The following is a 25,429-nucleotide window of genomic DNA, read 5'->3' as shown; positions in this document are numbered from 1 at the left end:
AGTAAAAGTTACAATTTGACTCAGGACAATTATAACAACAAATGTGTGTGTCTGTATGGTGAACAGATTATTTGGAATGGTCGTGGCAGAAAATGTCCTCTAATTGTGTAATAAGCCAAATATTATATAAATGAAATATAATCATTATTAATCATATTAACTCATGAAAACCAGTAATGTACAGCGTTCGCAACCTCGAAACCCCGTACGTCGTAAACAGAGTAACTATGCTCTTATTGTGACGTTAGCTCTCAACGTAGCGTGTTTTTTTATTCTGAAACCAGATCTTCACCGGAAGCTACGTTTGTTTACAAACATGTGGCTTCCGGTCGACGTGAAAACACTAGAAAAACAGCCTTTTTGAGAACCTGTTGAGAACCGACGACGAGTTGTTACGTTTGTCCATTTGGTGTTTGTTTCGTTAAAGTTGCGGTGCAGCCTGCTAGCTCGCTACAAGCTTAGCCAAGATGGCCGATTGTTGGAACAAGACAGGTGTGCGATATATCGGTCGACTCTCAAATATGTGACGTCAGTCATTAATTTTGGGTTATGTTTGTCCAACTGGTCTATTTAAACCCATTGTTGGTCGGCTGTTAAACCCTAAATAACATGAGCGAAACCTTGTGCATGCGTTCGTAGTGTACGTGAGATAGAGTGCGTGCGCGCGCGTGCGTCATGCACGTGAGTCGTCTCCTTGTTGGCCTGACATCGACTTGTTCACGAACTCCTTTGGTCCGCAAGAGTTTGGTTCGCAATGCGCAAGCTAGGATAAAAACACATCAGGTACGCCATTCAATAGAAGAGGGGGGAAATCACGGAATTAAAGTTGTAAAGTTTCAAAAGAAATAAAGTTGGATGTTTTCATTATTTTTCCTTTTCAGTGTTTTAAACCATCGCTGTTGCTTTATATGACGTTCTCTCCATTTTGTTTGCAGACCTCAGGTCTATGTCAGGTCATCATGAACATGATGGAGCCTGACAGCATCTCCAAGAGCAAGGAGACCTCAGGTTCTGCTTCCCAGGATGACGATTTTCATAATAATACTAATAATGCAGAAAAAGAGGACGCTGCTTCTGAAGGTGTGATTGGTCTTGAGAGGGATTCCAAACCGGAGAACTTGGCGAAGACTCAAGGCCAGGCAAACGGGAAGAGTGGAGCCTCCAACAAGTCAGGTAAGTTGTTTTCAAACTTGAGCCCAGAACTAGGAACTAATTATCATCATACTTTTATGCTCCCAACGTTCATTCCTTCTACAAATGTTCCCTAATTCCTATGATAAATTTCCTGCAGACGTAATATTTGACTGCGTGACTTTTCTTTCTTTCTTTCTTCAGTCGGCAAGCAAGAGTCCGGGAAGAAAAACCGAAAGAGAGGACGACGAGTGGACTGTGAACAAGATGCAGAGAAGACCAAAAAGAAGAAGCAGATCCAACGACCCAACTACTTTGTCTCCATCCCGATAACCAACACGCAGGTACACCTAGGACCCGTGAAACTCATGACATTCTTGGAAAAGCGTGGGACACTTTACATCACAGGTTATTGCAGGGGGCAAATGCCTCACCCTCGTTTTCCAATTGCACCACTAAACAAATCCTTATTTGCCATTTGACCAAGGCAGAAGGATTCTTGTCTCACAGCTACCAGGTGAGCCGGGGCTTTGTGGCGTGGCCACTTTAGAGCGCCTCGTTGTTGGCTGTGAGTGCGCGCCACTAGGTTGTAATTTCGCAGCTGAAATATAGTTATGTGTAAGCATGAAAAAGATGCTAGACAAACTTGCATCCATTTGCCAGGTGGTAGAAGTGGTATTTGATTGACAGTTGACAACTGAACAGGGCCTGGTTTTAGCGCATTCAGCAGACATTGATTTTTCCAGACTTTCGAGTCAGCGGTAGTCATTTGTATTCTGCCAACAGGAAGTATCCTTGCACCTGTTAACATAATCGTGACATATATAGTCGCATACAAACAAGATTAAACGTGCGATATAGACATCCCCCCTTGATTTCTGTCAATTATGGTGTCCTGGGATGCAGATCAGTTCAGCGGTGACTGAGATCCAAGAGGCGGTCCTAGAACGGGAGCCTCGCTTGGCCAAAGCCATGATTCCCATTGCGACGCTCCACATCACTCTTCTCGTCGCTCATCTGGCCGACCAAGAGCAAGTGGACCTGTAAGTGGAGCATGCTTTGTCTTTACTTGGGGAATTGTGAATTGCAGTCATCAGTAGTTGTTGTCCTTGTGCCCTTTCCATGGCGACCGGTGAAATCGATGATGTATTTTTCTCAACAGTGAATACCCTTCCTGTCCCTTCCATGGGTCACAGGAACCGTTGATCATGTGTTGTGCTGCGTGAACAAAGTGTTGCATTTGTGCAGTATAGTCGATGCGGTGCTCCGCTCTGACTAATTACCAGCGCGTGGCGTCAGGAACGCTTTTCGCTTTATTAGCTCCTTCTCTCAGAAGCAAACCCCTGCGTCGGCACCAGCATTTTTCGCCAGAAGAGAGACTTCATAAACGTTGTTTTGGGCAAAAACAACTGGATTTATTATGCTGCATTATTGTACTTGTAGTGCTGAAAAAAAAAACAATTGTAATCGATTATAATGTAGTGTAATTCATTGATTTATATAATGAAAGAAATTTATTGTATAACAGACAAAGTAACCAGGGCAGTCACTACTGAATATTTTTAGAATTGATTAGTCTGTCGATTATTCCATCGATTGATTGAACAGGTGTGTTACAGTCTGCTTTCTACAGAAATCAGTGAATAAATACTGTTGAGAGGCTGAAATCAGAGGATTTGGGCAATTTTAAATGAAATGATTACTAGATTATTAACAGTTGTCGATTTGATAATCTATTAGTTTTCGATTCATCAATTAATTTTGACAATTCTAATAGCAACTGCAAAAGTACTGCATAGAGAGTTATAACTGTGCACGTATGAATGGATTGTCTTTTACACTTATAATTTAGTTCATTAATGTAAAAAGATATTGTTTGATGTCTTTGGATGAAAATAGTAACTATTGTAAAATGAAATTTTAATTATTTACATCGAAACATAGCTTCAATTCTAAAATACCTTGAGTACCACAATATATGTTTAAGATTAATAGTAATGCAAGAGAGTCATTCAGAAGTCAAACGCATTAAAAAAAATATATATGAATGGATAATAAATCCAATGTTTTCCTACGTTGTGGTCCCCTCTTGGTCAGATAAATGTCATGACATGTCATGCGATGCTTAATCTACACTAAGTAGAAGATGGTGACATGAGTAATCACTACGTTCTGCCGTGATGTAACACGAGAGGGAGGCAGAGGGAGGATTAGAGCGTGATTTTTGAGTGCGCGCGTGCGCGTTTTGTTTTTCCCGTCAGGGCGGCAGCAGCGCTGGCCCAGGTGGAGTCGTCATTGGCCGAGCTGCTGGGCGGGGCCGAGCTGGTGCTGCCCTTCTCGGGCGTCGCTCACTTCAGAAACGACGTGGTGTTTGTCGCTCTGGGCCCGGGACCGCATAGAAACGTGCTGCGCAGCCTGGCAGGTCAGTCGCACGCACACGCACACACTTAACAATGCCTTTTTTGCATGGTATCGTATAGAATCATGTAGAAGCGAACCAAGAATTGTTTTAAGAAAAGTAAATAATGTGCAGATAAAAGAACAGGGATTTTCAATTCAATTGTTTTACAACAACAATCGAGTCAAATGTTGAAAAATGGCAACTTTTTAAGTGTTACATTGATTGTGAAAAAAAATATACCAGTACAACAATACATAAAATATTTGTTTTATGTATTTTATTCCACCTTATTATTATATTTATGTATGTATTTTTATTTCACTTTAATATTATACTTATGTATGTATATTTTAAATACATCAGTGTCCAGGTACAACAATTTATTGACAGTTAATCAATTATCAAATTAATCGATAATTAGTTTTGATAATCAGTTGCTAATCGTATTAATTGAAACAAATATTTAATTCAAAATGTTCCTTTTTTTAAATATATATTTAATAATTAAGATTCTTCTTAAAAAATCTTTTTTTTTTTTTCCTCATGTGTTCATATCATGCATTCCAAAGCCGTTGCATGTTTTTTTTTTCCCGTGTTGTGCCTTTGGCTCACAATATTAAGCCGGAATTTTTTTTTTTAAGAGGATTCGTCTTCCTCCATTGGGCCAAAGCATCAAAGTTTGCATGCCAAGTACTTAGGCCCACATTTATTTGACGTCCGTTTTGGGCTACAATGTCAAGTATGTTGCGGAGGTACACACAATGACAACAAGAAGTAAGCAGCTTATTGTAAAGTTGTTTTTAAAACTAGTCAAGGTGGACCGGAAATAGAGTCGATTATTGGTTAGTCTGGGTAGGGAAGGCAATTTCCTCTCGGGGATTTACAAAATAAGTAAAAAAAAAAAATTTAAAAAAGTACATTTTGAACATGGATTTCTTTTTGATTCTAGCTGTTGAAGCAAGGCATTCTGTATTTGATTTATTTGTGAATAATTTCTAAAAAAAAAAAAAAAAAAAAAAAATGTAGAAGTTTTTGTGGATGTAAAAAGTCTACACACCCCTATTCAATTGCCACTTTTTGTGATGTCAAATAAATCAGACCAAGATAAATCATTTCCAAACTACAGGTCACAATCATGGTGAAAGAGGTTTTAAAATGATTTCTCTTTTAAAGCACAAACACCTGACATTGAACTTTTTATAGCCGCTGCGTATTAGACAGTGTCCCTGAACACATAAAGGCCAATTCCTACCGAGTTACTACACCAAAAGTATTTTTGTGTGTGTGTGTGTGTGTGTGTGTAATTTTCAAATTGCATTTTCATTAGCTGTCAGCTGTAATCATCACTACAGTGTCTTAAGGGAAAAAAAATCAGGAAGTATTTCGCCATGTATAAATGGAATTCGTGAAACCAAATGGCGTTTTCCAGGTTATTCTCGTTCATTGCGAAGCACCTGTACTGCTGCCATTGGAGAAACAAAACAATGTTGAGAATTGAGGGCCGCTGTGGCGTAACCTTTACGCCGGATGCTGCTTTAATACACTTGCTCCACACTCTGGCAAGAAGTAGAAGCCTCTATTGTTGTCGCACTCAGGGCAGTTCGAGCAATCGCTCAAGAACGCGCAGGTACTTAACTCATTCAGTACCAGACGTTTTCTTTTAACCTAACGTTTGAAAAAATATATAAATCAATTCCTGGCATTGAATGGCTGGACTGTGGAAAGACAAATCTGTCTTTGGGCTTGAATGACTTAAAGAGCAAGCTATCATGTCCGCAGGACGATTCATTGCAAACGATTAAAAGAGAAAGCCAAATCAGCTGCTGTTGTTTTGAAACATTCCTAGGCAGGAAGTTCAACCTCCCGCCCTGCTGTCTGCCACCTCCGCCGCTGTTATTGATTACGTTCTAACCTTTCGCTCCGCCGCGAGCTGCTCTTCTTAAAATAACCTGGTGTGTCTTTGTGCGACGCTACTTTTGTCTTCTTGACTGCGTCGTTATCCCACTTGGGCATCCTGTGACGCACTTGGTCCACGCATCCTCGTGTCATCAAGGCCAATGTTCCCACGTCACCAAAGCAAGTGATGACATGCGTGGCGAGTCTGACCGAACTTCCTGTCTCGATTCTCACTTAAGTCTGCTTCTTCAAGGGTCCCAAAAAAAAAAAAAAAAAAAAAAAAAAAAAAAGCCAACGTGTGAATGTCTGCGTGTGTTGTAGAGTTGCTGTGCGGCCGTTTCGAGGAGCGAGGTCTTCTGGAAGGCGCCGCTCATGGCTTTGAACCTCACCTCACCATAATGAAGCTGTCCCGAGCTCCAAAGCTCAGATCGCAGGTACAGCGTACGTGCCTGACCCGCCCGGCACCGCGATACATGAAAATCTGCAATGTAGAGAAACTATATACCGTAGAATATTTTGTCATAACCGTCCCCCTCCCACAGGCTTTAAACGTATTAGAACACACTTCACAAACGATTCCATTGCGCCTGTTCTCATTCGCTCGCTTGCACGTTTCTCCAAAGAAGAGGTCAAGCGTGCTTGCTTCAAGCTGCTTGTCACTCCCTGTTGATGTTAACTGTCAGGCATGATAATGAGCGTTCTTTGTCTTGCCCCTGAAGGGTATCAAGCGCGTGGAGCCTTCTCTCTACTCCAACTACAACGACAGGTAGGAAGGCTTCACTTCAGGACACTTCATTAGGGGCACTTGCACATGTAACATAATGAGAGCCAATACAAAAAAAAAAAAAAAAAGCAACTTGGAAAAATACAAATATTAGTAACAGCTGTCAGTGTCATGCTGTGGAGTTGCGAACACCTCTCGATGCTTTTTTTTTCCGTTTTCTGTTATGTTCTGATTAGCTACGATGCTAATAGCACTCTGTCCTTGGGTTTCGTGAAGGGTTTCAGCAAATAATAAAATCCAAATAGTTCTATTCAATTCAGAACAGGTCCCAAAGTTGATTGCATTTGAATGTGCAGGTTTTTCGGCGACCAGACAGTGGAGCGTCTGGATCTTTGCTCCATGCTGAAACGGAAGCAGCAGGACGGCTACTACCACACCGAGACGTCACTGCAACTCGGTAAGGAGGCGAACGCACGCGCACACACACACACACACACACACACACACACACACACACTTACACGTTGTCACACGTCAGAAAGGAGCATGCAAGGTGCAATGCAATATACAGCCACCAGGGGGAAGTGTCTACTTGGACATAAGTTGGCGAGGCACATTGGCATTTCACGTCACTCCGGCTTGTGTTTTGTCAGTTTCCCCACATCTGAAAGTACTTGTAGAGGATTAAGATTTTGGCTCTCGTGGCCACATGCTTTATTATTTGGATGCCGACAGGGAACTGATAAGCGGCAGCTGGAATCATTCTGGTATTCTTTGTTTGCTTTATTTGTAATTAAAAAAAAAAAACATTAAAAATAACATGAAAAAAAGTCTATGTTTATATAAGACCTTTCAAGGGACTCAAGCAATCTTATTGGTGAGTGGGGTGGTCCAAAAAAAAATAATTTACTAGCGCAATGGAACATTACTTTGTGGTGAAGATTTGGTGAGCATTCAACGCAGGTCTGCTTACCTTTCGGCTTTGACGCACCTCCGATGTGGATGTCTTTCTACATGATAGTGCGGCCAGTATTGGCATGGAAGTTGTCGGATATACCGTGGACCAAATTGTTGTCTTTGAAAATCTCAATGCGCAGAGGCGAAAAACCAAAAAAGACCATTTGCCTGTGCGGACTAACAAGGTCTCATGTTGTTTGCGCGTGCTGCCAATCAGGTGTCACAACGTTTTGCGGACCACTAGGCTGTCAAGAGAAACATGTCGGAGGAGGCGGACGATGCTCAGTCGGTGAAGGACCGAGCATAAAAACGCTGAACATGAGTGTTGGCTGACGTTATTGCCCTGCCATTAAATCCCAAATGATGTCACTAAATCCTTTCATGTCCCTCCACTCGGTGGCTGATTTAAAAACTAATCTTGGACAACTAGTCCGGTCGGAACGAAATGCACCCTGCGCTGGTTACGCCTCAATTTCTTGCAAACATAACAGTTGAGAATTGTCTTTCAACATCACATCACTAAAATTAGGACTTTATTGACAGGATGGTGTCTAAAGCAAATCGATGTATCCTGGCCGTCTCCGCAAACGAGCGTCTCCCTGTGCAGGTGCACGGATGCCGCCAACGCGTCTATTTATTGATTCACCTTCTCACGGTCAATCAGTGCTGGTGAGATTTTGCTTGCATTGTGAGTGAAACAAAAGGGGAGAGTCTGTGTTTCTGTAAAAGTCCAACACGTCAGTAAGGGGGCTGCGGGACGAAATGAAGAAGCTCTGACTTGCTCTCGACGCCGACGCGCTAACAAAAAGTGATGACATCAAGAAGATAGGAAAGCAATGCATTATTCTTTCCGTTTCCGCATGTCAGCACGTGGCACGGCGGCGATTTTGGCTCTCCTCGGCACTGTGGGCGTGTCAGAAGTCTGGCCGGGAGAATTTGCGTGGGTCAGGGCTCACCAACGCGCTGCCTACGGGCAGCACCCGAGAACCGCATGAGGAGTAAAAATAGCTCACCAGTGAGATGGGTTGAATTTTAGATTTTTGTGTTGCTATTCTAAAAAAAAACAACAACAACAAAAAAAAGTAGCCATTGTCACTTCAACTCTCAAGTCCTTCCTTGTTGGCTTAATTACACTTGTGCCAGCACATACAAATTTTCTGTTGCATACCTGGAGGCTGGCAAACACAAAGAACCCCCCCGCCCCCCCAGTCCCCTCTCCTGAAATGTGTGTGGAATATAAACCACCTTTTTTTTTTTTTTTTTTTTGCTTGTTTCTCACTTGGCTGAAGTGCACTTGAATGTGTACGGCGGCTAAATGGAAGGCGCCAGGCAACAGGCGACACTTTGCTTGCGCCTGACAAACAACTGTCAGTCGTGCGTGCGCAACAGGGACGCTCGAAACAAGGAATTTGAGTTGAAAAAGTGAGCCAGTGTGCTGCCATGCACGTCAACAGACTCTATGCTTAGCATACAAGGACTTTCTTCTTACCGGTACATCCTTCAGCACTTCTTTTTATTTTATTTTTTGCATTCTTCTTCCTCCCACCATTAGCATCCATCCTCTGCCAAGCGACATTGGTTATACTCTCATGGTGTGGGTTTTACTGTCATATTTGTTCCTTATCATGCGGAAGAGGAAGCGTGTTCCCATCGGTGTCTATTAGGAAGGTAAAAACGATCATATTTTGTGTGTACATTGGTGGAGTGCAACAGCGGTGAATTATTGAAAGGCTGTATGACGAAACAGCGTAGCACGTAGCTAGTGATAGCGGCTGTTATCTGCGCCCTGCTGTGGTGTGTGCAGTACTTAGGACCCACGCACACTTTGAGCTACAGATTGTTCACGAAATCACTTTGTGGCTTAATGGATTCTAACGTGTGTGTGCAGAGGTTTCATGTAGCCCCACTGATGGTTGAGTCAATAAAACATTTAAGATCCGCAAATAGCATCCCCGTTGTGTGCGGGTATATATGCGTATGTATATGCATGTGTGTGAGGGCTGAGTGGTAGCCTTGCAGACAGGTTCCACTTCACTCCACACTCTCCCATCACCTTACGCCTTCCTTGTAATCCTCGATTAATCCCGCAGAGCCGAGGGGGTTTAGCTAGGTGTGGCCTGTCGCCGGAACACTTAAACCGGCCTTGACGGATAGTCGCTCTCCATTCTACAAAATTTAGCCCTTGTTTACGTGTCGATTTTTGAACTGAAAAAGCCTAAAAAAAAAGAGAGTCACTTTATGTTGCTATTGCCATCTACTGGTCCAGCATGTGTATTGCAGCGTTCGTAAAAACGCATTTGACAAAAGTATTGGAATATGCCGTGTGGAATGAATTGCAGAAAATTAATCACATTTTAAAGCAGTACGGTAGTCGTCGTAACAACCACGAGACGCAACACCCCGGTTTTATATCCAAAGCGGAGTACACGTTGACTGATTTTCACCAATTTTTCAAATGTGACCCCAGAAGCGCGCAAGTCTGCCACCCCAAAGCAGATGTCTGTCGTAGTACCAAGACTGACCTGTGAGAGGCATCGTAGTGCCACGGGGCATCTAGGCTGCCCTAAAATCCAAAGAAGAAAAAGTAGTAGAACAAGAAGAATTAGACGAAGCTCGGCCTACCATTAGCTCATGTGGTCGGTTTTGCGGTTTGACACATTACATTGGCTGAGTGTCACGGCCCAGTGTTGACCACAAACATTTTCTTTTTCCACAACGGCTTAATTGTGATGAAATTTGGTGACGTGCCCATCCCTAGCTTTTGACAGTAGCGTCGTCTTTTAGCGAACGTTTCAACTGGATGGTTCTTGTGAACGTCATCATGCCACCATGTTGTCTCTCCGCTTCAATTGGCACTGGGATAATAATTCCCAGTGGGTGTTGTCACGCATGTGACAAGACAAGGAGGCGGCGCCGGCGAGCATCTTCCCCCGGGCGAATGTGTAACGCCAACCAACGTGGTGACCTTCAGGTTTGCTGCCGCACATGTTCTTTTGCATAATCAGGTGCTGAACTCGCTCTTTGTTCATGGCGAGCACGTTTCACGCTCTTCCCACTACATTTGGCGGCGCCTCCATTTTCTGCGCACGTTGTAGCACGGCCACCAGTGGGAACCGTCACGTAGCAGTCGTCCGCCAATTTTCGCGACCTTGGCGGGAATAGAGCATGCGTTAAACGTGAACGCTTACCTTTTGAAAATCGTAAGAACGATATGTTCCAATTCATGACCTGGCTATTACGATACTGCATAACCTCCGTCAGCTCTTCTAATTCGGTAAATATTGAGCTGCAGTGCGAGGTGACTGAAAGTCAAAGATGAGATTTAGGTCGATCATGATTTTACCATCGTTGCCAACGTTCGCAGCACTGCGCATTATTTATGATTCATGATTTTTCTGCACTTGCTCTAACATCGTTTGTACTGTCATGACTATTTTGAATGTCAGGCAAGTCTTAAATCTAACCCTAACCCTGGTGCAATTGATATATAGGTCTGCTAGCTTAGCGCTCAAACAAAATGGTAAACGAGCTCACAAATGGCAAGCGGCGATGTCGGATATTTCAACACAAACGGTGCAGCAACACATAGCCAATATAATAATACTCACAGGCATATATTCTTTATCCTCTGCAAAACAACAACTATTATACCTTACTTTACACTTACTTCCAGTAGTTGAATAATAGTCCTTCGTTTGTCTGCATGGCTGTACTATACTGCTGCCCGGTGGCCAAGCGGAGCCGCAGTGAATGAATGTACTCTGCTTTTTCAATTTTTCCAACACGCACGCATGCACACACACCACACACACACGCACTCTCTCCTCTCTCCAAAAAAGCAGTGCAATCTTCTAAATAATACAGAGTCGCATGCAGCTGCCGGCCATTCAGCAACCATTATTCAAGCTACAGTGACGAGAGGGGGACGGCGCTTGTGAACCCTCCAAATCCCCCCCACCCCAACCTCCCCATCCTCACACACACACACACACACACACACACACTCTTTCACACTTAGTCTAGCGTCCTCCTGGACATCCCGCTGCACCCCCACCCCCTTTTCGTCGCCCTCTTCACACTTGGCAAACAAGAAACAATCCTTTTGCATCGTGTTATACACGCAAGTGAGCCCCTCCACACGCACACGCGTGCGCGTACAATCATAAAAAATTACTGTCATCTTGTCTCCCCGCGCACACACACACACCCCAGCTATCTCCCTCCCTCTCTTGCTCGTCTCTCCTCCTCCTCCTCCTCCTCCTCCTCCTCCTCCTCTTCCTCCTCAGTGTGTCAGTGCAAAGTGGAGCGAGAGCAGGCAAGCGAGGAGCCGCTCGTTCATTTTTTTTTTTGCCGTCTATGCAACCTTAATTTTTCCGATTGAGACAAAAGGGCCAAGCTGCACTCCCCCCGCCCCTTTTTTTATATCCCATGTTTTTTTCTCTTTTTGGAAGGAGTGCGGGGGGGGGGGGCCGACACCGGTATTGATATCTGAAGGGTAGTTGAACGCACAACTCCGTTTCCAATCTATTTTTTTTTTTTCTTTTGGTGAGAACAAGAGCGGGCGGGGGGGGGTCGGGAGGAGAAGGGAGGAAAGGCGCCATGGGTCAGCTGTGCTGCTTTCCTTTCTCCCAAACGGAGGAGAAGATCAGTAAGTGTGCTCCGTGTGGGTGTGTGTTGTCCTTGCGTGTGTTTGCGCTACCTTCGGGATGGCGTGTCCTGCTAACGGACAACAACGAGCGTTTATGTGAGTGTGTGTGTGTGCGTGCTGAACAATTGAGAGTGTGACACTAGAGGTCATCAGGATTGTGTGCGTGTGGTTAGCATGTGACCTGTTAGCACAATGCCCGGCTTGTAAATGGAGTGTTCCATGTGCAAAGTGACTCAATGAGTGCCCTTAGGAGCCCAATCGTACAGTGGCACCGCACCCCGTTTACCCCCCCCCCCCCATCCCCCCGCCCCCCGCAGCCCTGACATGACGAAACACATCAGCATATCTCGTGAGACTTCAGATCAGCGAGCATCTTATGGTGAACAAAGTGTTGAATGCTAGCAGTGATAACCATAGAGCCGGACATGTGACCTAATGTTACTGTTACACTGAACCACGGCTTCATCATTCATTTGTGGCAGCACTTTATTGGGCATTTTTCATATATATATATATATATATATATATATATATGTATATATATTTTTTTAAATATGTTTTAACAGTATTCGAGTACAAAAGTAGAGCCACATTGTGCTGGGCCACGTTGAAGTCTACTGAAAGCCTTGTGGCATAATTACAAGCAAGACTTCCGTTTTTCCCGTACTATAAGCCGCACCTTTATATAAGGCGCGCCCACTCTACTTAAAAAAAAAAAAAAAAAAAAAACACATGAAAAAATATAAGCCGCACCTATGTTGAAAAATGCGATATTTACTGCATTTACAGAATGATTTTGATCCGTAAATGTACACGTACTGTATGTACCTGCACAGATTCTTTCCGAACAGTGCCTTTTAACACGGCGGCGACTTTGCTGATTAAAACGGAACAGAACCAAGTGAAAATAAAGTACTTATCTTCATTTCAATACCCGCTGCCACTCAGTTTGTCAGTTAGCGTTTTACTCTACTTCCACACACCACCTAATTCATAACATAGTGCATAGCTTTTACACTAAACTCCAACTGGGAGTGACAAACAGGTTGAAGCATTGCATTTGGAGAACTGTGCGTGCAAGTAAACCCCGCCCCCATTTCTTGACAGCGAGAGAGTAAGAACTAAGGAAAACTTTAAACTGTGTTTCATTAAGCTTTTCAGAAAACCTCGTAACCACTGTCCAAATTGGTTAGATTTGATGTTTTCTCACAAATCGAAGCTATTGGTCAATCCCCACGTGGGTCTGTCTTATTTTTTTACAAATTACGGACCAATCTAAATTGTTGAAAACGACGTGTTCTCTCACTGCCTGAACAATCAAGCCGCTTCATTTTTTCTTTGTATTTTTTTTTTTTTTTTTTTTTTTTCCTGAAAAGTGATGGTTTAGATGTGAGGACTATATCAGTACTGTCATACAGACGTGGCCCTTTAAATCCGCCCGTAGCTCAGTCACAGTCCACCATATAAATAGTCTTCTTGTATTCTTCCCTGCTCACCTCCGTGCTCGTATTATCGCCGCTGCACAGCTCCTAGTCAGGTTGATGATTGAACCGCGTTGCCATGCAGCGTTTAGAGTCTTACTGTGCGCCATAAACGCAGACTTTGCCACGGCGCACACGCGGGCGCGTCCAGTGTTTAAAAAGCATGGAACGTTGCATTGTTTGTGCTTATTCCCCGCACCCCCCCCCCCCCCCCCCCAACCCCACGTGTCCCGCACTCCCGCGCAGCTGCATCGCTATAAACAGTCGAGCCACTGTGGCCTACTTCCGAGAGGTGGAGGGAGAAAGGGGCAAAGGGAGAGAGATGCTTAGAGCCAAGACTAATGAACGGTGGGGAGGGGGGGGGGGCCTTGAAAGAGAAGCGGCAGAGAGACCCAAACGTGTGCGTCGGTTGGATGTCGCCGCTGTGCTCATGGCCGGCGAGCGTGTTTGCGTGCAAGCAGCCGACGCAATGATGGCCAGCAGGATGTCACGTTCGTACGTTTGTGAGATGGATGCCTTTGTGCTAGTTCCGCGTGATGTCCTTGCGTCGTTCGGGGAATGCCTGGAAAGAGCATATCAAGCGCTCTCAAGTGGTCCGTTGGAAAGTTGAACAAAAAGTTCATGGAAAGACACAATAGGCCATTTTGTTTGTAAAACGCACACACACACACACACACACACAAAAAAGGCATCATGCGAAATCACAATGATTCAGCCTGAAATCAAACAAATCCATAAATAAACACAAATAAATATTCAGCATGAAGCCACTAGAATTTAGTAGGAGATTCATTTTATTACGATTCTGATCGTCCAAAAATGACCGTTTTGTATCGCGAGCCGGTTCCTGCATTTCCCAGGCTATCAAAGCACCTTTTCTTACTGCTTTCCCTTTAATAGTGTCGTATTATTGTGTTCATTTCATATCGCGTCACGCTGAAAAATGTACCATCTGCACAGCCAGCAGGGGAATCAAAAAAAAAAAAAGTGCTCTCTAAAAATACATGGTGTGCGGCTGTTGTATTTTGATACAAGCATGAATTGAGTGTGAGGGATTAAGTCCCCCCCCCCCACCACCACCCCCCGCCAACGTTGACTCAACATGCGGGGCTGCCCACTGGCACTACGCCACAGTGACAAAGGATCCCCGCCCATTTATTTACGTTTGAGTTGAACGTCATTTGGGGAACTTGCGTTGACGCCGCAAGCGGGAACAAAATGCTCATCGTGGCCGGTTTTTTTTATTTTTTTTTTTTATGAAAGATGGCAGATGTGAGAGCGCTGCAGACAATTTGATTTGCAGAGAGGAAATGGCTTCAAAGGTTCGGGGCGGCAAGGCTTTTGCTTTGATTTGATTCAAAGGCTAACATTGGCAACACATGTCGTTTTTCATGCGCTGTTGTAGCCATTTGTTGCTCTGTGGGATCTTTGGGATTGTTCGTTCCCCCTCGCCCCAAAACATGTCACGCTCATCATTTTCTTGGCAGACGTTTTTGGTCGCCTTTTCAGCAAAAAGTAGAAAACGGACATGCAGTGGAATAGCTTTGAAGTAGTACAATTCAGAGACGCAAAATTTCAGTGAATTTTTAATCATTGTTTTAATACTTTAACGCAATGTTAAAGGGGAACTCAAGTCAAAGAAATTCACACTGAAATCGGCGTCATTGTCCCCTCGGGAGTGCGTTGCGAACAGGCAATTTCACTCAATGCAATATTAATCCCTTTTATGCTAGCGGGGGTACGAAAAGTTTTGACTGATACATTCGCCCCACGTTGGCTATTTTCAATCAACCCTCAGTCTGGGGTCATGGCGCTCACGTTTAAGACCAGCTGTCGCTCACTGCGGTTCTTGCCGGGGGGGGGGGGGGGGTCTAAGAGACTCCCGAGGTGGTCTTCATCGGCTCAGTGACCCGTCTCGGCGGGGCTGTCGCCACCTGTAGCACACGAGAGCGCCGATCTGCGCCGCGGCACACACTTGAATCCATTCTGCAAATCCAAAGATGATTTTGTCGCGAAGCAGCGACTGCTGCCACCCGGCCCGCCAGATGTTTTGCGGCAATCGCAACCTCGGGAGGGTGCGAAAATGACGTTCCAACCCCCTTCCGTGCGGGATGATCAAAGACTGTGAATATTTTGAGTGCCTTTTACATTTGTCGGCTTTGAAGAAGAAGACGACGAAAGGAAAGAGTTAATTCGGAGAGGGCGCCAAAAGAAGAAAAGTTGGCAGGGAAGGCTTGTAAAAGAATGAATCAAGCCTTCCTACTCCTCACAGCAACATCGTCCTGAACACATTGAAATGTCAAATACTCTTTTGTGTCTTATCCTCCTGAAGGAGCAAAATGTCATCCAAGTATTGCCGGCGGGGTTTTACAGTCTATTCATTTTTATGCAAAAAATCAGAGCTCTGCTTCGTTTAATCTATCGGCGACGATGCCGAGGAGTGGAAAAAACGTGTAAGAATGAATGTAGATGTTCTTTAGACTTGGGCTAGCTTGTGAATCTGTGGCATCTTCTTGTGTGGCTAGAAATCCGCTTCAAGTTGGAAAGCGGCTTCGTACCAAGTTGGAAAGCTGGCCAAAACTTGGTGGGCAAAGCCTGGCCGAATAATCGTCATTCTGTTGCGGGCCAATTGATGAGCTGGCGCTTTGCCCGCAGGCCTCAGCGCTCTGCTGCTGCCTCGCCATCATTCCTCATTGTGTCACTTAGGCGAGATGAATGTGGACGCCGGGCTCCGGTTGCTTTTCTTTCGCGCTGCATCCAAACAGACGTTTGGGCTCCCGCAGCAGAAAAGAAGGAAAATCGAATCCTACTTGATGTTTTTTCAGGGTTTGTTTTTATTCCCTCTCGGGAGTGGCGCAATTTTGGCCCTTTCGTTGCTCATCCGCGCACGTTTTATAAGCTCTCTGTGCCGGCCTCGAATAAACACGAGGACCAGGGCGGCCAGCTGGGGGTTATTCGTCTGCGCCGTCCACCGATCGCCTCATGATTTCATGCCGAGTCTGGCATGTTTCCTGAGAGTAGAAACAGCCATTCAAATTGCTCGCTTCACGATCAGGAAAACTGGAGTGATCAGTTCTCCATCGTTCATTTCAACCGTTCGTCCGAAAATGCGAACGCACTCAATCCCACCCACAGCAACGTCTTTATTTTAATCAATCAACTGATGCTTCGAACGACCTTTTTTTTTTCAATTTTCTTTGGCTGCCCGTCGGCAGCCAACTCGCCGAGCTAATCACTTTGCGACCAGTCTGTTTGATGTGTCGACATTTATTTTGAAGGCCTTTATTGCTTCGTACTTTGAGACGACACGACATAACTAAAGCCATTACTTACCGGTACTCGGTGTCAGATTTTCTTTGCCACCAAGTATCGGCGGCTGGTATCAACAGCCTCCACTAGTACCCGATAGCTAAAACAAGGCCCGTATCGGCACTCGCCCATCCCTACTTTAAAAATGCTTCGCTTGCAGTGTACGTTTTTTATTTGTTTGGCGGCCGATTTGTTGGCCTCATTTTCGAAGACGTTTTATGGCTTCAGATTTTGAGAGTGCACAACATTAAAACCAACCTTTCCCATGTACAACAACAAATTCTCAAACAATCATTTGAGTCATCATGCCCGTTCACGTGCCCGTCTTGGCAGCCGACTCATGGGGCCTCGGGGGGGGGCATTGCATATGTAATATCACTTTTTTTGTGTCCCTTTGCTTTCTTCCTTTAACCGTGTTCTTTAATTCCTTTTTTTCTTTAAGTCTGAAATGACTTTTTGGTGTTTGTTTTTGGCATCCCGTCTGGGTATTCAATCCAATTTCTGTTGCAGCCAATTTGTTGCTTTTGACTTTGCGCCGGCACAATGTAACTTGAATAAAATCAACTAAGACTTTAGGGAGCCCTAATGGAAACTAAATATTTCTTCCTGTTAACTTGTTGTTGTTTTTTTTTTTTTTTCTCCGAATTTATTTGGCAGGCCGTTTAAGCAGTAGTGTTAGTACCTGTTGCTTTTGATGTTTGATTGTTTTTCATTTCCAACATTCCCCTTGGCCCATAAAACAATTGCCTTGCGAAATTTTCAAAAAGGTTCTTGTTTTTGGCAGCCTGCGGCATGGTCGTTTTTTAAGTGGCGGATGAGATGTGCTACAAATGCGAGCGGGTCTGCATGAGCATCTTCAGCGCCAGTGTAAACGCTCTCGTCAGTATCTGGTGTCAGAGGCATTTCCTCAGGAAATTGCCACACAACTTTTCTCATGACGCTCCGTTAACCTTCAAACATCCTTTATCCCTTCGTCTCTTAGGGTCGGACGTGCTAATTGCACGCTTCGATCCCAAATTGGAGTACTTTTTTTTTTTTTTTTCTTGGGAGGAAATCGGCTCAATCCAAAAGAAAGCAGTCACTCTGACACATATTTGGGCTGCGGATGTAAACAGAGTCAGCCCCCCCCCCCCGCTAATGATTTCATTCGACAGACTATTGTGGCTCCTTTTCTGCGCCGCATGTAATTAACGAGCGGCTGAGTGTCGTAGCTCTCGTCAGTCTTGAAGACAACTTCATAAAAAGCTCACGCCCACGTTTTACAAGCCCGCATGGAATTTGTCGGAAAAATCGGAAGTGCCGGTCCAAACTGGTAGTTGTTGGAGCACTACGAAAGATACATGTGTGTGTGTGTGTGTGTGTGTGTGTCTGGTTGGTATGCATGGTAATTGCTCTGTTAAAGGTTTTTCCCACACAGTCCCAGACTGGATCGGTGCCCAGAAGTAAACCCAAAGCAGACGCTCGCTCGTCATCTGCTAACATTGCACAGACTCGGCGCTCTGAAGGGTCCGAAATGAAAGAGTTGGATGTAAACAAGCTTCACGCCTTGACACGGAAATAATGAGTCTATCGTTAAGCTAGCTGCTGAATGCCTCGCAGGTTCGTTGCTAGCTATGACTTTCGGTTTTCCTTTGCTATGTTTTTTTTTTTTTTTTTCCTGTCAAATATGCTTGTTGAGAAAATCAATGCTTTTCATTGGTGGTTTTTTGGTGCAGCGAACACAAACACAAAAGCCTGACATATTACTTAACGGCCTTGAGGCGGAAAGGCAAAGTTTCCAGTTCCACTCCAGGTTTCGCTGCAAATTAAGATTTAACGAGTCTTTAGCGGCATCGGAAGCAACACAATCATCAAAGTGTATTAAAATCTTGAACGATTCAGCCTTTGTTAGCGGGAAAAAGTAACCAAGGAAAATCAGCGGAAACAGAGTCCAACTGATTTGACGACATAAGAAAAGCTGCTAAGTAAGCAGCGGTGGGAAAATATTCACACTTTGTACCTCATGGGGAAGTCAAATCCAAACATTTTCTTAACAAGAATGTCTTCTATGGGGGCGGCCGTTTTGCCAATTACTGTCGACTGAAGTCGTGCTTCAGGGCCAAGTTTGCGAACGTCTCATGACCCAGAAAACGGGTCAACCGTGACAGTCAAATACAAAATCTGAACCGTACTTAAGATGAACTGTCAATTATTTACAATAACCTTTTTTTTAATAACTTTGCACGAAACAAAAAAAAAAAGCATATTTTTAATTCAACCAAGCCCTACTACTACCTGAAATGAACGTTAGCAACCAGCTACGAGAGTTAGCGTCCCTTCAATCGATGAAATACTGTACGTCCTACAGACTTGCTAGCTAGCTAGCATGGCTCACATCGATCCATTTCTGCTCTAATGTTGCTTCACAAAGCGGAGAAGGGCCCAGAAGTAGCTAGCCATTTTCTGCAAAACAAAAACTTTTACTGTTGTACGACGCTGTGAGAAGGCAATATTTTTGCTCACACTTATCATTCCGTCGGAATCTGAAAGATGCCGACTCAAAGTAAGAAGTCCTCAGAAAAATACGTTCTTAAGTAAAGCGCAGGCACCTGAATAATCTGCACCACTGCGAACGGGCATGGAGGTCCTGTCACCATGACGACCACAGGCCCCCCCCCCCCAAAAATGTCATTGAGAGCAACTAAGATGTTTTCATTGAAGGAGACATTGTATAGGAACCTGAGGAGGAGGATGTTTAAGTTGGCTTTTCCAAACGGCCTCGTTGCCAAGGTTACGCTTTGATGTGTTTCTGCTCCACTTGCTGTAATAATAATATTATTCCGGCGCATCGCATCTTATTGGTACAGAGTGCGTCTTTTACAGCCGCCGTAAAGGCTTGGCTGCAGATCGAAGAGGCCGATAAGAGTTCTCCCTGGATGTTAATGACGGCTGAATAACACTTGAGTCACTTTGCGTCGCTTTTGGGAAACTTTGCAGGATCAAATGACGGTTTCGTTTCCGTGACCGCCGCTGACCGTATTGGAAATGTGTTTAAAGTTGTATTTAGAATTGTGAACAACTGTCACACAGGTCGAAAAATAAATTCACCGGGAGACGAGCCGCTTCACACGAGCACCAAACAGAGCTTGCCATTGTGGCGGACATTTTCTTTTCCCGACTGCTTTTAACTACCCGTGACTGTTGTCACACGACGAAAGGCGTCAGGCCGACCTCGTGTCGCCGTCTCGCCAGGCTGCCCTGAGCACCTTCCGCGACTAATGTTTGTTGCTTGTGTTGCAGATTTGACTCAGCGTCCGCTCCATCGCAAGCGCCCAAGTAAACTATCGCCGTCATACGAACGCCAGTCAAAGTTTGGGGCTCAAAATCCAATCAATGACGAATCGGGAGGGTTGAAAGAAATGATCGTGATCGCACGATGTCTTTTTTATTTCTTGCTTTATTTTGCTCTAATGAATTGCATGGCAGCATTTTAGGACCAAGTAATTGCCTCGTAACCTCCGTGATTGTTTGCTTTGGTGCCGCGAGGTGTGACGTGATGAAGGAGCCTGTCAGCTCTGCTTTTGTTGCTCCTCACAGCGACTGTTAAGAGAGAAAAGTAAGATGCGATGCGGTTGTATTGTCTCACCTCAGCGGCGGCACAAAAGTAGCAGCCCTGCCTGCAACGATCAATAAAGTATTTTAAGGATGGAAACCAATCCGGCTGTTCTTACAGGAGGACACCAGAAGCTTTTTACAGTGCAACACTTGGCTTACCTTTTTTTTTTCATGGATTTTAAATGAGTTTTGGGGGAACAGAAGTCATTTGTATGAGAATGAGGCCGTAATGCTGGGAAGAATAAAGTTGTGTGTGAGGAGAGTAAAGTTGGACATTTTTAAAAAGAAAGAAAAACATTATCATATCTCCTGTTTTTAGAGCGAGATAGAGACCGAGCCCTTTGCAAGTAATTGACACGCCCCCAAAATGTTTATAGTTGCCAAGATGGTGCCAAAGCACTACTTTTGTGTTAGACAGGGCTCTGGGTGTCATCTTGTGGTAACTGAGAGCATTTCAGAAAGAGCCTAAAAACAGCAAATAACCGAGGATGGGGTCCTAGAAGAAATCCCAGAATAAGCGGGCAAACGCTGCATTACCAAAAAGTTGAATTGTTAAGAGAACTAATTCGTCATATTGAGAAAAAGAAGTTGTAATATTTGTGAGTCTTGAGAGGAAAAAAGGGTCCGAATATTATGAGAAAGTCATCAAATTTACAATAAACCCTCATGAAAAAGTTGTAATATGACATATAAAGTTGTGACATTGCAAGCCTAAAAACTACGAGGACAGAAAAGTATTTCTTTAAGATTTGCAATCTGAAATAATAGAAAAAAACCTGATGTCGTAATCGTATAAGAATAAAGTATTGTTTACAAGTTATAACATCATTTTTATGACAAAGTCGAATAAAGAAAAGAAAATCAAAGTCATAGATATCATTTTTACAAAGATTATTTATTACCTTTCTTACTCGCAACTTTTCTTTCCAGCATGTGCTTAAATCGTCATTTCGGCTCGCCTCGTGAATAATTCTCCTGTTGTTTTTTTTCTGAATGACTAAATGGTGCTGTTTGAATTCTTACTTGTTCTTTTTAGGTAGTCGCCGGTCCGAGCCTGACGAGGCGGAGCTTCTGCGGATCAGCAAGCGATTGGTGGAAGATGCCATCAGTCGCGCCGTGCAGCAATACAAACAGGAAACCCTCCAGAACGGGGGCGGGCCCAACGCCGGGCAGCCGCCCGGAAACGCAGACGGAACCGCCGAGGCGAAGACGACGGACGCTAACGCCGACACAAACACCAGGAAGTGACGTGATCAGACCCAGAGCTAACCGGAAGCGCTGAGAAGGGGACGCTAATCGCCAAAATGTCCGGTCCGCTTCGCCGTAAAGCGGCTAACCTTGCTGGCGAGCCTGGCGGAAATTGGCTAATCTCCAGCTAGCTAGCCGATCGTGCTAGCTAGCTAGCTAGCTAGCTGCTCACTTCGCCAAGCTGGAATCGAGTAGCTTGCTGTTCCCAGTGAGCCTAAAGTGTCTCGTCGATCCGCAACGCAGGGTTTCCCGTTAACTAGCATTGGCTAATTGCTAATGTGCTAATATTTTACTTTTGAGTTGGATCAGGATTGTTGAACGCTGACTTGTCAGAACTGACCACTCCGTTGTATTTGAAAGCACAATTTGTTTTCCTTTTGTATTTGTTCCGTTCTAATTTAGACATCTCTTGGTGAGTGAGACAATCATACAAGTCAAACCACACTAAAAAACAAAATGTCCGTAAACACTTATCATGCTAGCATAGATAATGAAACGCTACTACAATTTGCGTTGTTTTAATGCTGTGTCCTTTTTTTTTCTGTGAACCCCTTTATCGCAGGGGATACGTTCCACACACCTGCAATTGGTGAAAATCCGCAATTTAGAGAACATATATACATTACTTTTACCCCTACAACATGTTTTACACGCATTTAAATTTGGAGGAATAAAAGCACCCTCAAAACATTCAAAATCAGTGCAAATGGTGAGCGTCAATATAACGGAGGTTCACTATTTTCTCGTCGCTCATCATGATTTCACACCGTCACTTTCATCCTTTGCGTGACGAATCACTCAAGGTTTACAACTGTTGGAAGATTTGTTGACTGAAAGCCTGTCGCCCTCTAGTGGCCTGGAGACCAAGCAGTTCAGGCACAAGCATGGACATCAAATGATGAACATACCCAAGGATTTTGCAGTTCCTGAACTGGATGTGAGGATGGAGGAAAAAGTTATGAAAACCACACCTCCAAATTTTGATTGGTTACATTAATGAATTCTGAGCAATAAGTTGAAATATTGCGGAGGAAGTTGTAATTTGAGATTAAAAAAAATTGGAATGTGAATTTTTTTCTTGCAAATTATTTTTATGTGAATACATTTTAGCATTTTTTTTATTAGAAAAACTTTATTCTTGTAAAAAAAAAAAATTCTCTGAAAAAGTTTTTCCTCCTAATTTTTCTTGTAGAACAAAAAAAATGTGTAATTTGAGAAAACACATTGCAACTTTTTTCTAATATTCCAACTTTTTCATGCAATATTTCAATTTGATGTTCTGTACTCTATTGATCATTTTTAATCGTTTAGTTTTCTCCTTAACAAAATTCTCACAAAAGAGCTTCCACTTAGATTTCTTCCAAAAATATTTTTGCGTTAATTTTTTTATCCTAACAAGATAATTTGCTGAAAAGCATTTATTGTCATTGTTGGTTCATTTTTTTTTGAGAACCCAACAAAACCTCATACTTGATCAACAATGTGAACATCGGGCTCAAAATGAGTAGCTTAAATTACGACTTGGCTCGAGTGCACCTTTTAAGGTTTTCAAGTTAGGTGCTGGTCATTGGTTTGTTTTATTTGTGTAGTTTCAAGCGCGATTTAGAAGAAAGAGGTGGAAAAAATACTAATTATTCTGAAGTTCACTGTCGTTAAAGCATTTGACATGATTGAAGTTTTGAACGTGGTGGCTTTGGCTTGCTGACCAGAATGACTTTGTCATTTTAACATGCTGGATGACCATTTTACTCACTTTGTTTTCCGCACAAAATGATCACAACTGACAATTTTCTCTAGGGCCTGACCAATATGCATTTTTTTTAAAGCCGATTCCAATATTTGGCAGGTTAAAATTCCTATCGCCGATATATCGGCGGATTTATAAAAAAAAAATAAGTAATGAGTAAAATAATTTATTTTTACAACAGAGAGCATTTGTCAAAGGTCTTTTTTTTTTAAAGGGGGGTGTTTGAATGTCATTATCTTTGTCTTGTCATATGTTTGTGTATAAAAAAAAAAATCTTCAAAATGTTAACCAATTTTAATGGGTCGGGCCCTCATTTTTTTGTGGTTTTGAAGAGCACCTATGCTGTTTACTGTTGAAAGTGGCCTTCAATCCTCCTCTTTTTGTTTTTTTTTTTTGTTTTTTTTTTTGTTTTGTTTTTTGTTTGTGTCCTGCAAGTGCTTACCGCCACCACCACTACGCTAGCATCAACTGGACTCGAGTTGAACGTGACGCAATTTCTCTTTTGTCTCATGATGCTGTCGTAATTAAAATGAACACCTTTTCATTCAACGTCTGCTTGTTGTCGTCACCGGATCCTTAAAGCTCTGTCAAATCCCCTTTAATACACACCTTGTCCTCTTGGCCCACATTGTTAAGTCTTCTTACGGGCGTGTGTGTGTGCGTGTGTGCGTGATACAATTATTTGATCGGTGTTTCTCCGAGGAACTTGTCTTGTTCCATTATTACAACAAGGAACTGCGTGTGTGTGTTTTGTTGCGTCACTCGTGAGCAATAAAACAGGATATGAATTTCCAGCCAATATCCTTGTCTGACTGCTGCCTTCATCTTACAACCTGCATTGGAAACAGGAAGTGCTGTCTAAAACGGTACACAGGGGGGGAAAAAAATGGGAAACAATTCTAATAAGTCGGATTTCATGATGTGATGTACTGTGGTATGTACTTTTCATCATTTGGAAGTCAGGATTGCTTGTTTTGAAGAAAAAAAATTAAATTGGCGAAGAAAAAACAAGATAACTTTTTTACGATTTTGTGAGGAAATTAGCATTTTTAAAGTTAGGAGGGGGGGAAAGCCTTCTTTTCCTCCTCCATCTCTTCCTTCCCTTCCCATCCTTCTTTACCTGCCCTCCTTCATTTCTCCCCCATCTCCTTATTTGTTCCTTTCTTCTCCCCACATAACTCATTTTCCTCCTCAGCTCCTTTTTCTCCACAGTTTTCCCTCCGCCTCCATCTTTATTCCCCTCCTTCATCTCTTATTCCTTCCCCATCGTCTTCTTCCCATCATCTTTTCCTTTCTCTTCCTCCACTCGTCTTTTCCCTCCTCCCGCTCTCTTTGTTCCTTCCTCCCTCTTGTTCCATCTCTCCACTCCCTTTTCTGTCCCTCTTTCCCTCTCATCCGTCTCTCCCCCTCTCCATCCATCCTCATCCCTTCCTCTTCCACCCCACCTCGGCAGCGTGTTCCTTTGTCTTGCCTTCCTTCCTCCACCTCTCTTTCCCCCCTCACCTACATCCCTCCTTTTCTTGGCCCCCTCCTCCTTATCCCTCTTTCCAGTGCCTCCTGCACTCTTCCCGTCTTCTGCTCTTTTTGCGTCCGAGAAATAAGATCATGTTGGTGTCATCCAGTTAGAAAAGGGTTGACACCATCATGTCACACACACACACACACAGAAACATGCCATTTCCTCATCTGTCGTTGCCATGGCGATGAGGTGCACTTGGGGCGAAGCCAGCGTCTCCCGGCCTGGAGGTGTGTGCGTGCGTGCGTGCGTGCGTGCGTGCGTGTGTGTGTAAGTCCACAACTTAGTGCCCGTTTGGATGTGATTGAATGTGAGTAAAGGACACTTGGCTGGTTTTTGCAGAGCAGTGTGTGTGTTCTCGATCAGCGGATTTAAATATCCCCACAGTGGCACGGTGAGCCAGTGTTTAGCACATTTTGCCTCGCAGTTATGAATGTCGGCGGTTTGAATCCGACTTGCCTGTGTGGACTTTGCTTGCGTTCGCTTGCTGTCCTACCGCAATCTGAAAAACCCTCCTGTAAGACATGTTGCAGTTTCAGATTGGAGACATTGAGTTCATTTATTTATTGATTTATTTGAGGTTTTCCTCTCCGTTCAGTGCACTTTGTTGCAACATTTGAGCATGTTTGTCTTCCGTTCAAGTGCAATTTGAAACTGCTGCCGCCTGCAAGCTGTTGTCTGATCTTGACAATGTTGTGTTTGTTTGAGCTTTGCTTCTTGAGCATGTGATTTTCCACACCTTGTGACACTCGAACATAGAAAGTCCCAAGGACTCGG

General features: G+C 43.8%; 1 protein-coding gene across 3 annotated transcripts; it reads left to right on the top strand.

Moving 5' to 3' along the window:
- The first annotated feature begins 312 nt into the window (after positions 1-312).
- Positions 313-23,935, top strand: akap7 (A kinase (PRKA) anchor protein 7). 3 transcript variants are annotated; one of them, XM_086019443.1, is made up of 11 exons: positions 313-492; positions 640-783; positions 936-1,173; positions 1,336-1,475; positions 2,038-2,174; positions 3,393-3,553; positions 5,750-5,862; positions 6,148-6,194; positions 6,509-6,609; positions 19,827-19,862; positions 21,178-23,935. In XM_086019443.1, the coding sequence occupies exons 2-11, from the start codon at positions 676-678 to the stop codon at positions 21,387-21,389; spliced, it is 1,293 nt and encodes a 430-aa protein (XP_085875569.1). In that variant the 5' UTR covers positions 313-492; positions 640-675; the 3' UTR covers positions 21,390-23,935. The 3 variants fall into 3 exon arrangements, with proteins under 3 accessions (XP_085875569.1, XP_085875568.1, XP_085875570.1); XM_086019442.1 differs by having other exon boundaries at positions 313-783; XM_086019444.1 differs by lacking the exon at positions 19,827-19,862 and having other exon boundaries at positions 313-783.
- The last annotated feature ends 1,494 nt before the right edge of the window (positions 23,936-25,429 follow it).

This window comes from Filicampus tigris, chromosome 20, assembly GCF_054856515.1.
Source record: "Filicampus tigris isolate MCC_2025a chromosome 20, RoL_Ftig_1.0, whole genome shotgun sequence".
NCBI classification, from domain to species: Eukaryota; Metazoa; Chordata; class Actinopteri; order Syngnathiformes; family Syngnathidae; genus Filicampus; species Filicampus tigris.
The sequence above is the reverse complement of the archived record's forward strand: the minus strand, read 5'-3'. Positions and strand labels throughout refer to the sequence as shown.

Excerpts from the sequence above, each read along its gene's own strand:
- akap7 (XM_086019443.1), top strand. The coding sequence starts at position 676 with ATGCACGTGAGTCGTCTCCTTGTTGGCCTGACATCGACTTGTTCACGA. Across the intron at positions 3,554-5,749 it reads CGTGCTGCGCAGCCTGGCAG|AGTTGCTGTGCGGCCGTTTC; the intron begins GTCAGTCGCACG and ends CGTGTGTTGTAG. Across the intron at positions 19,863-21,177 it reads GCTCCATCGCAAGCGCCCAA|GTAGTCGCCGGTCCGAGCCT; the intron begins GTAAACTATCGC and ends TGTTCTTTTTAG.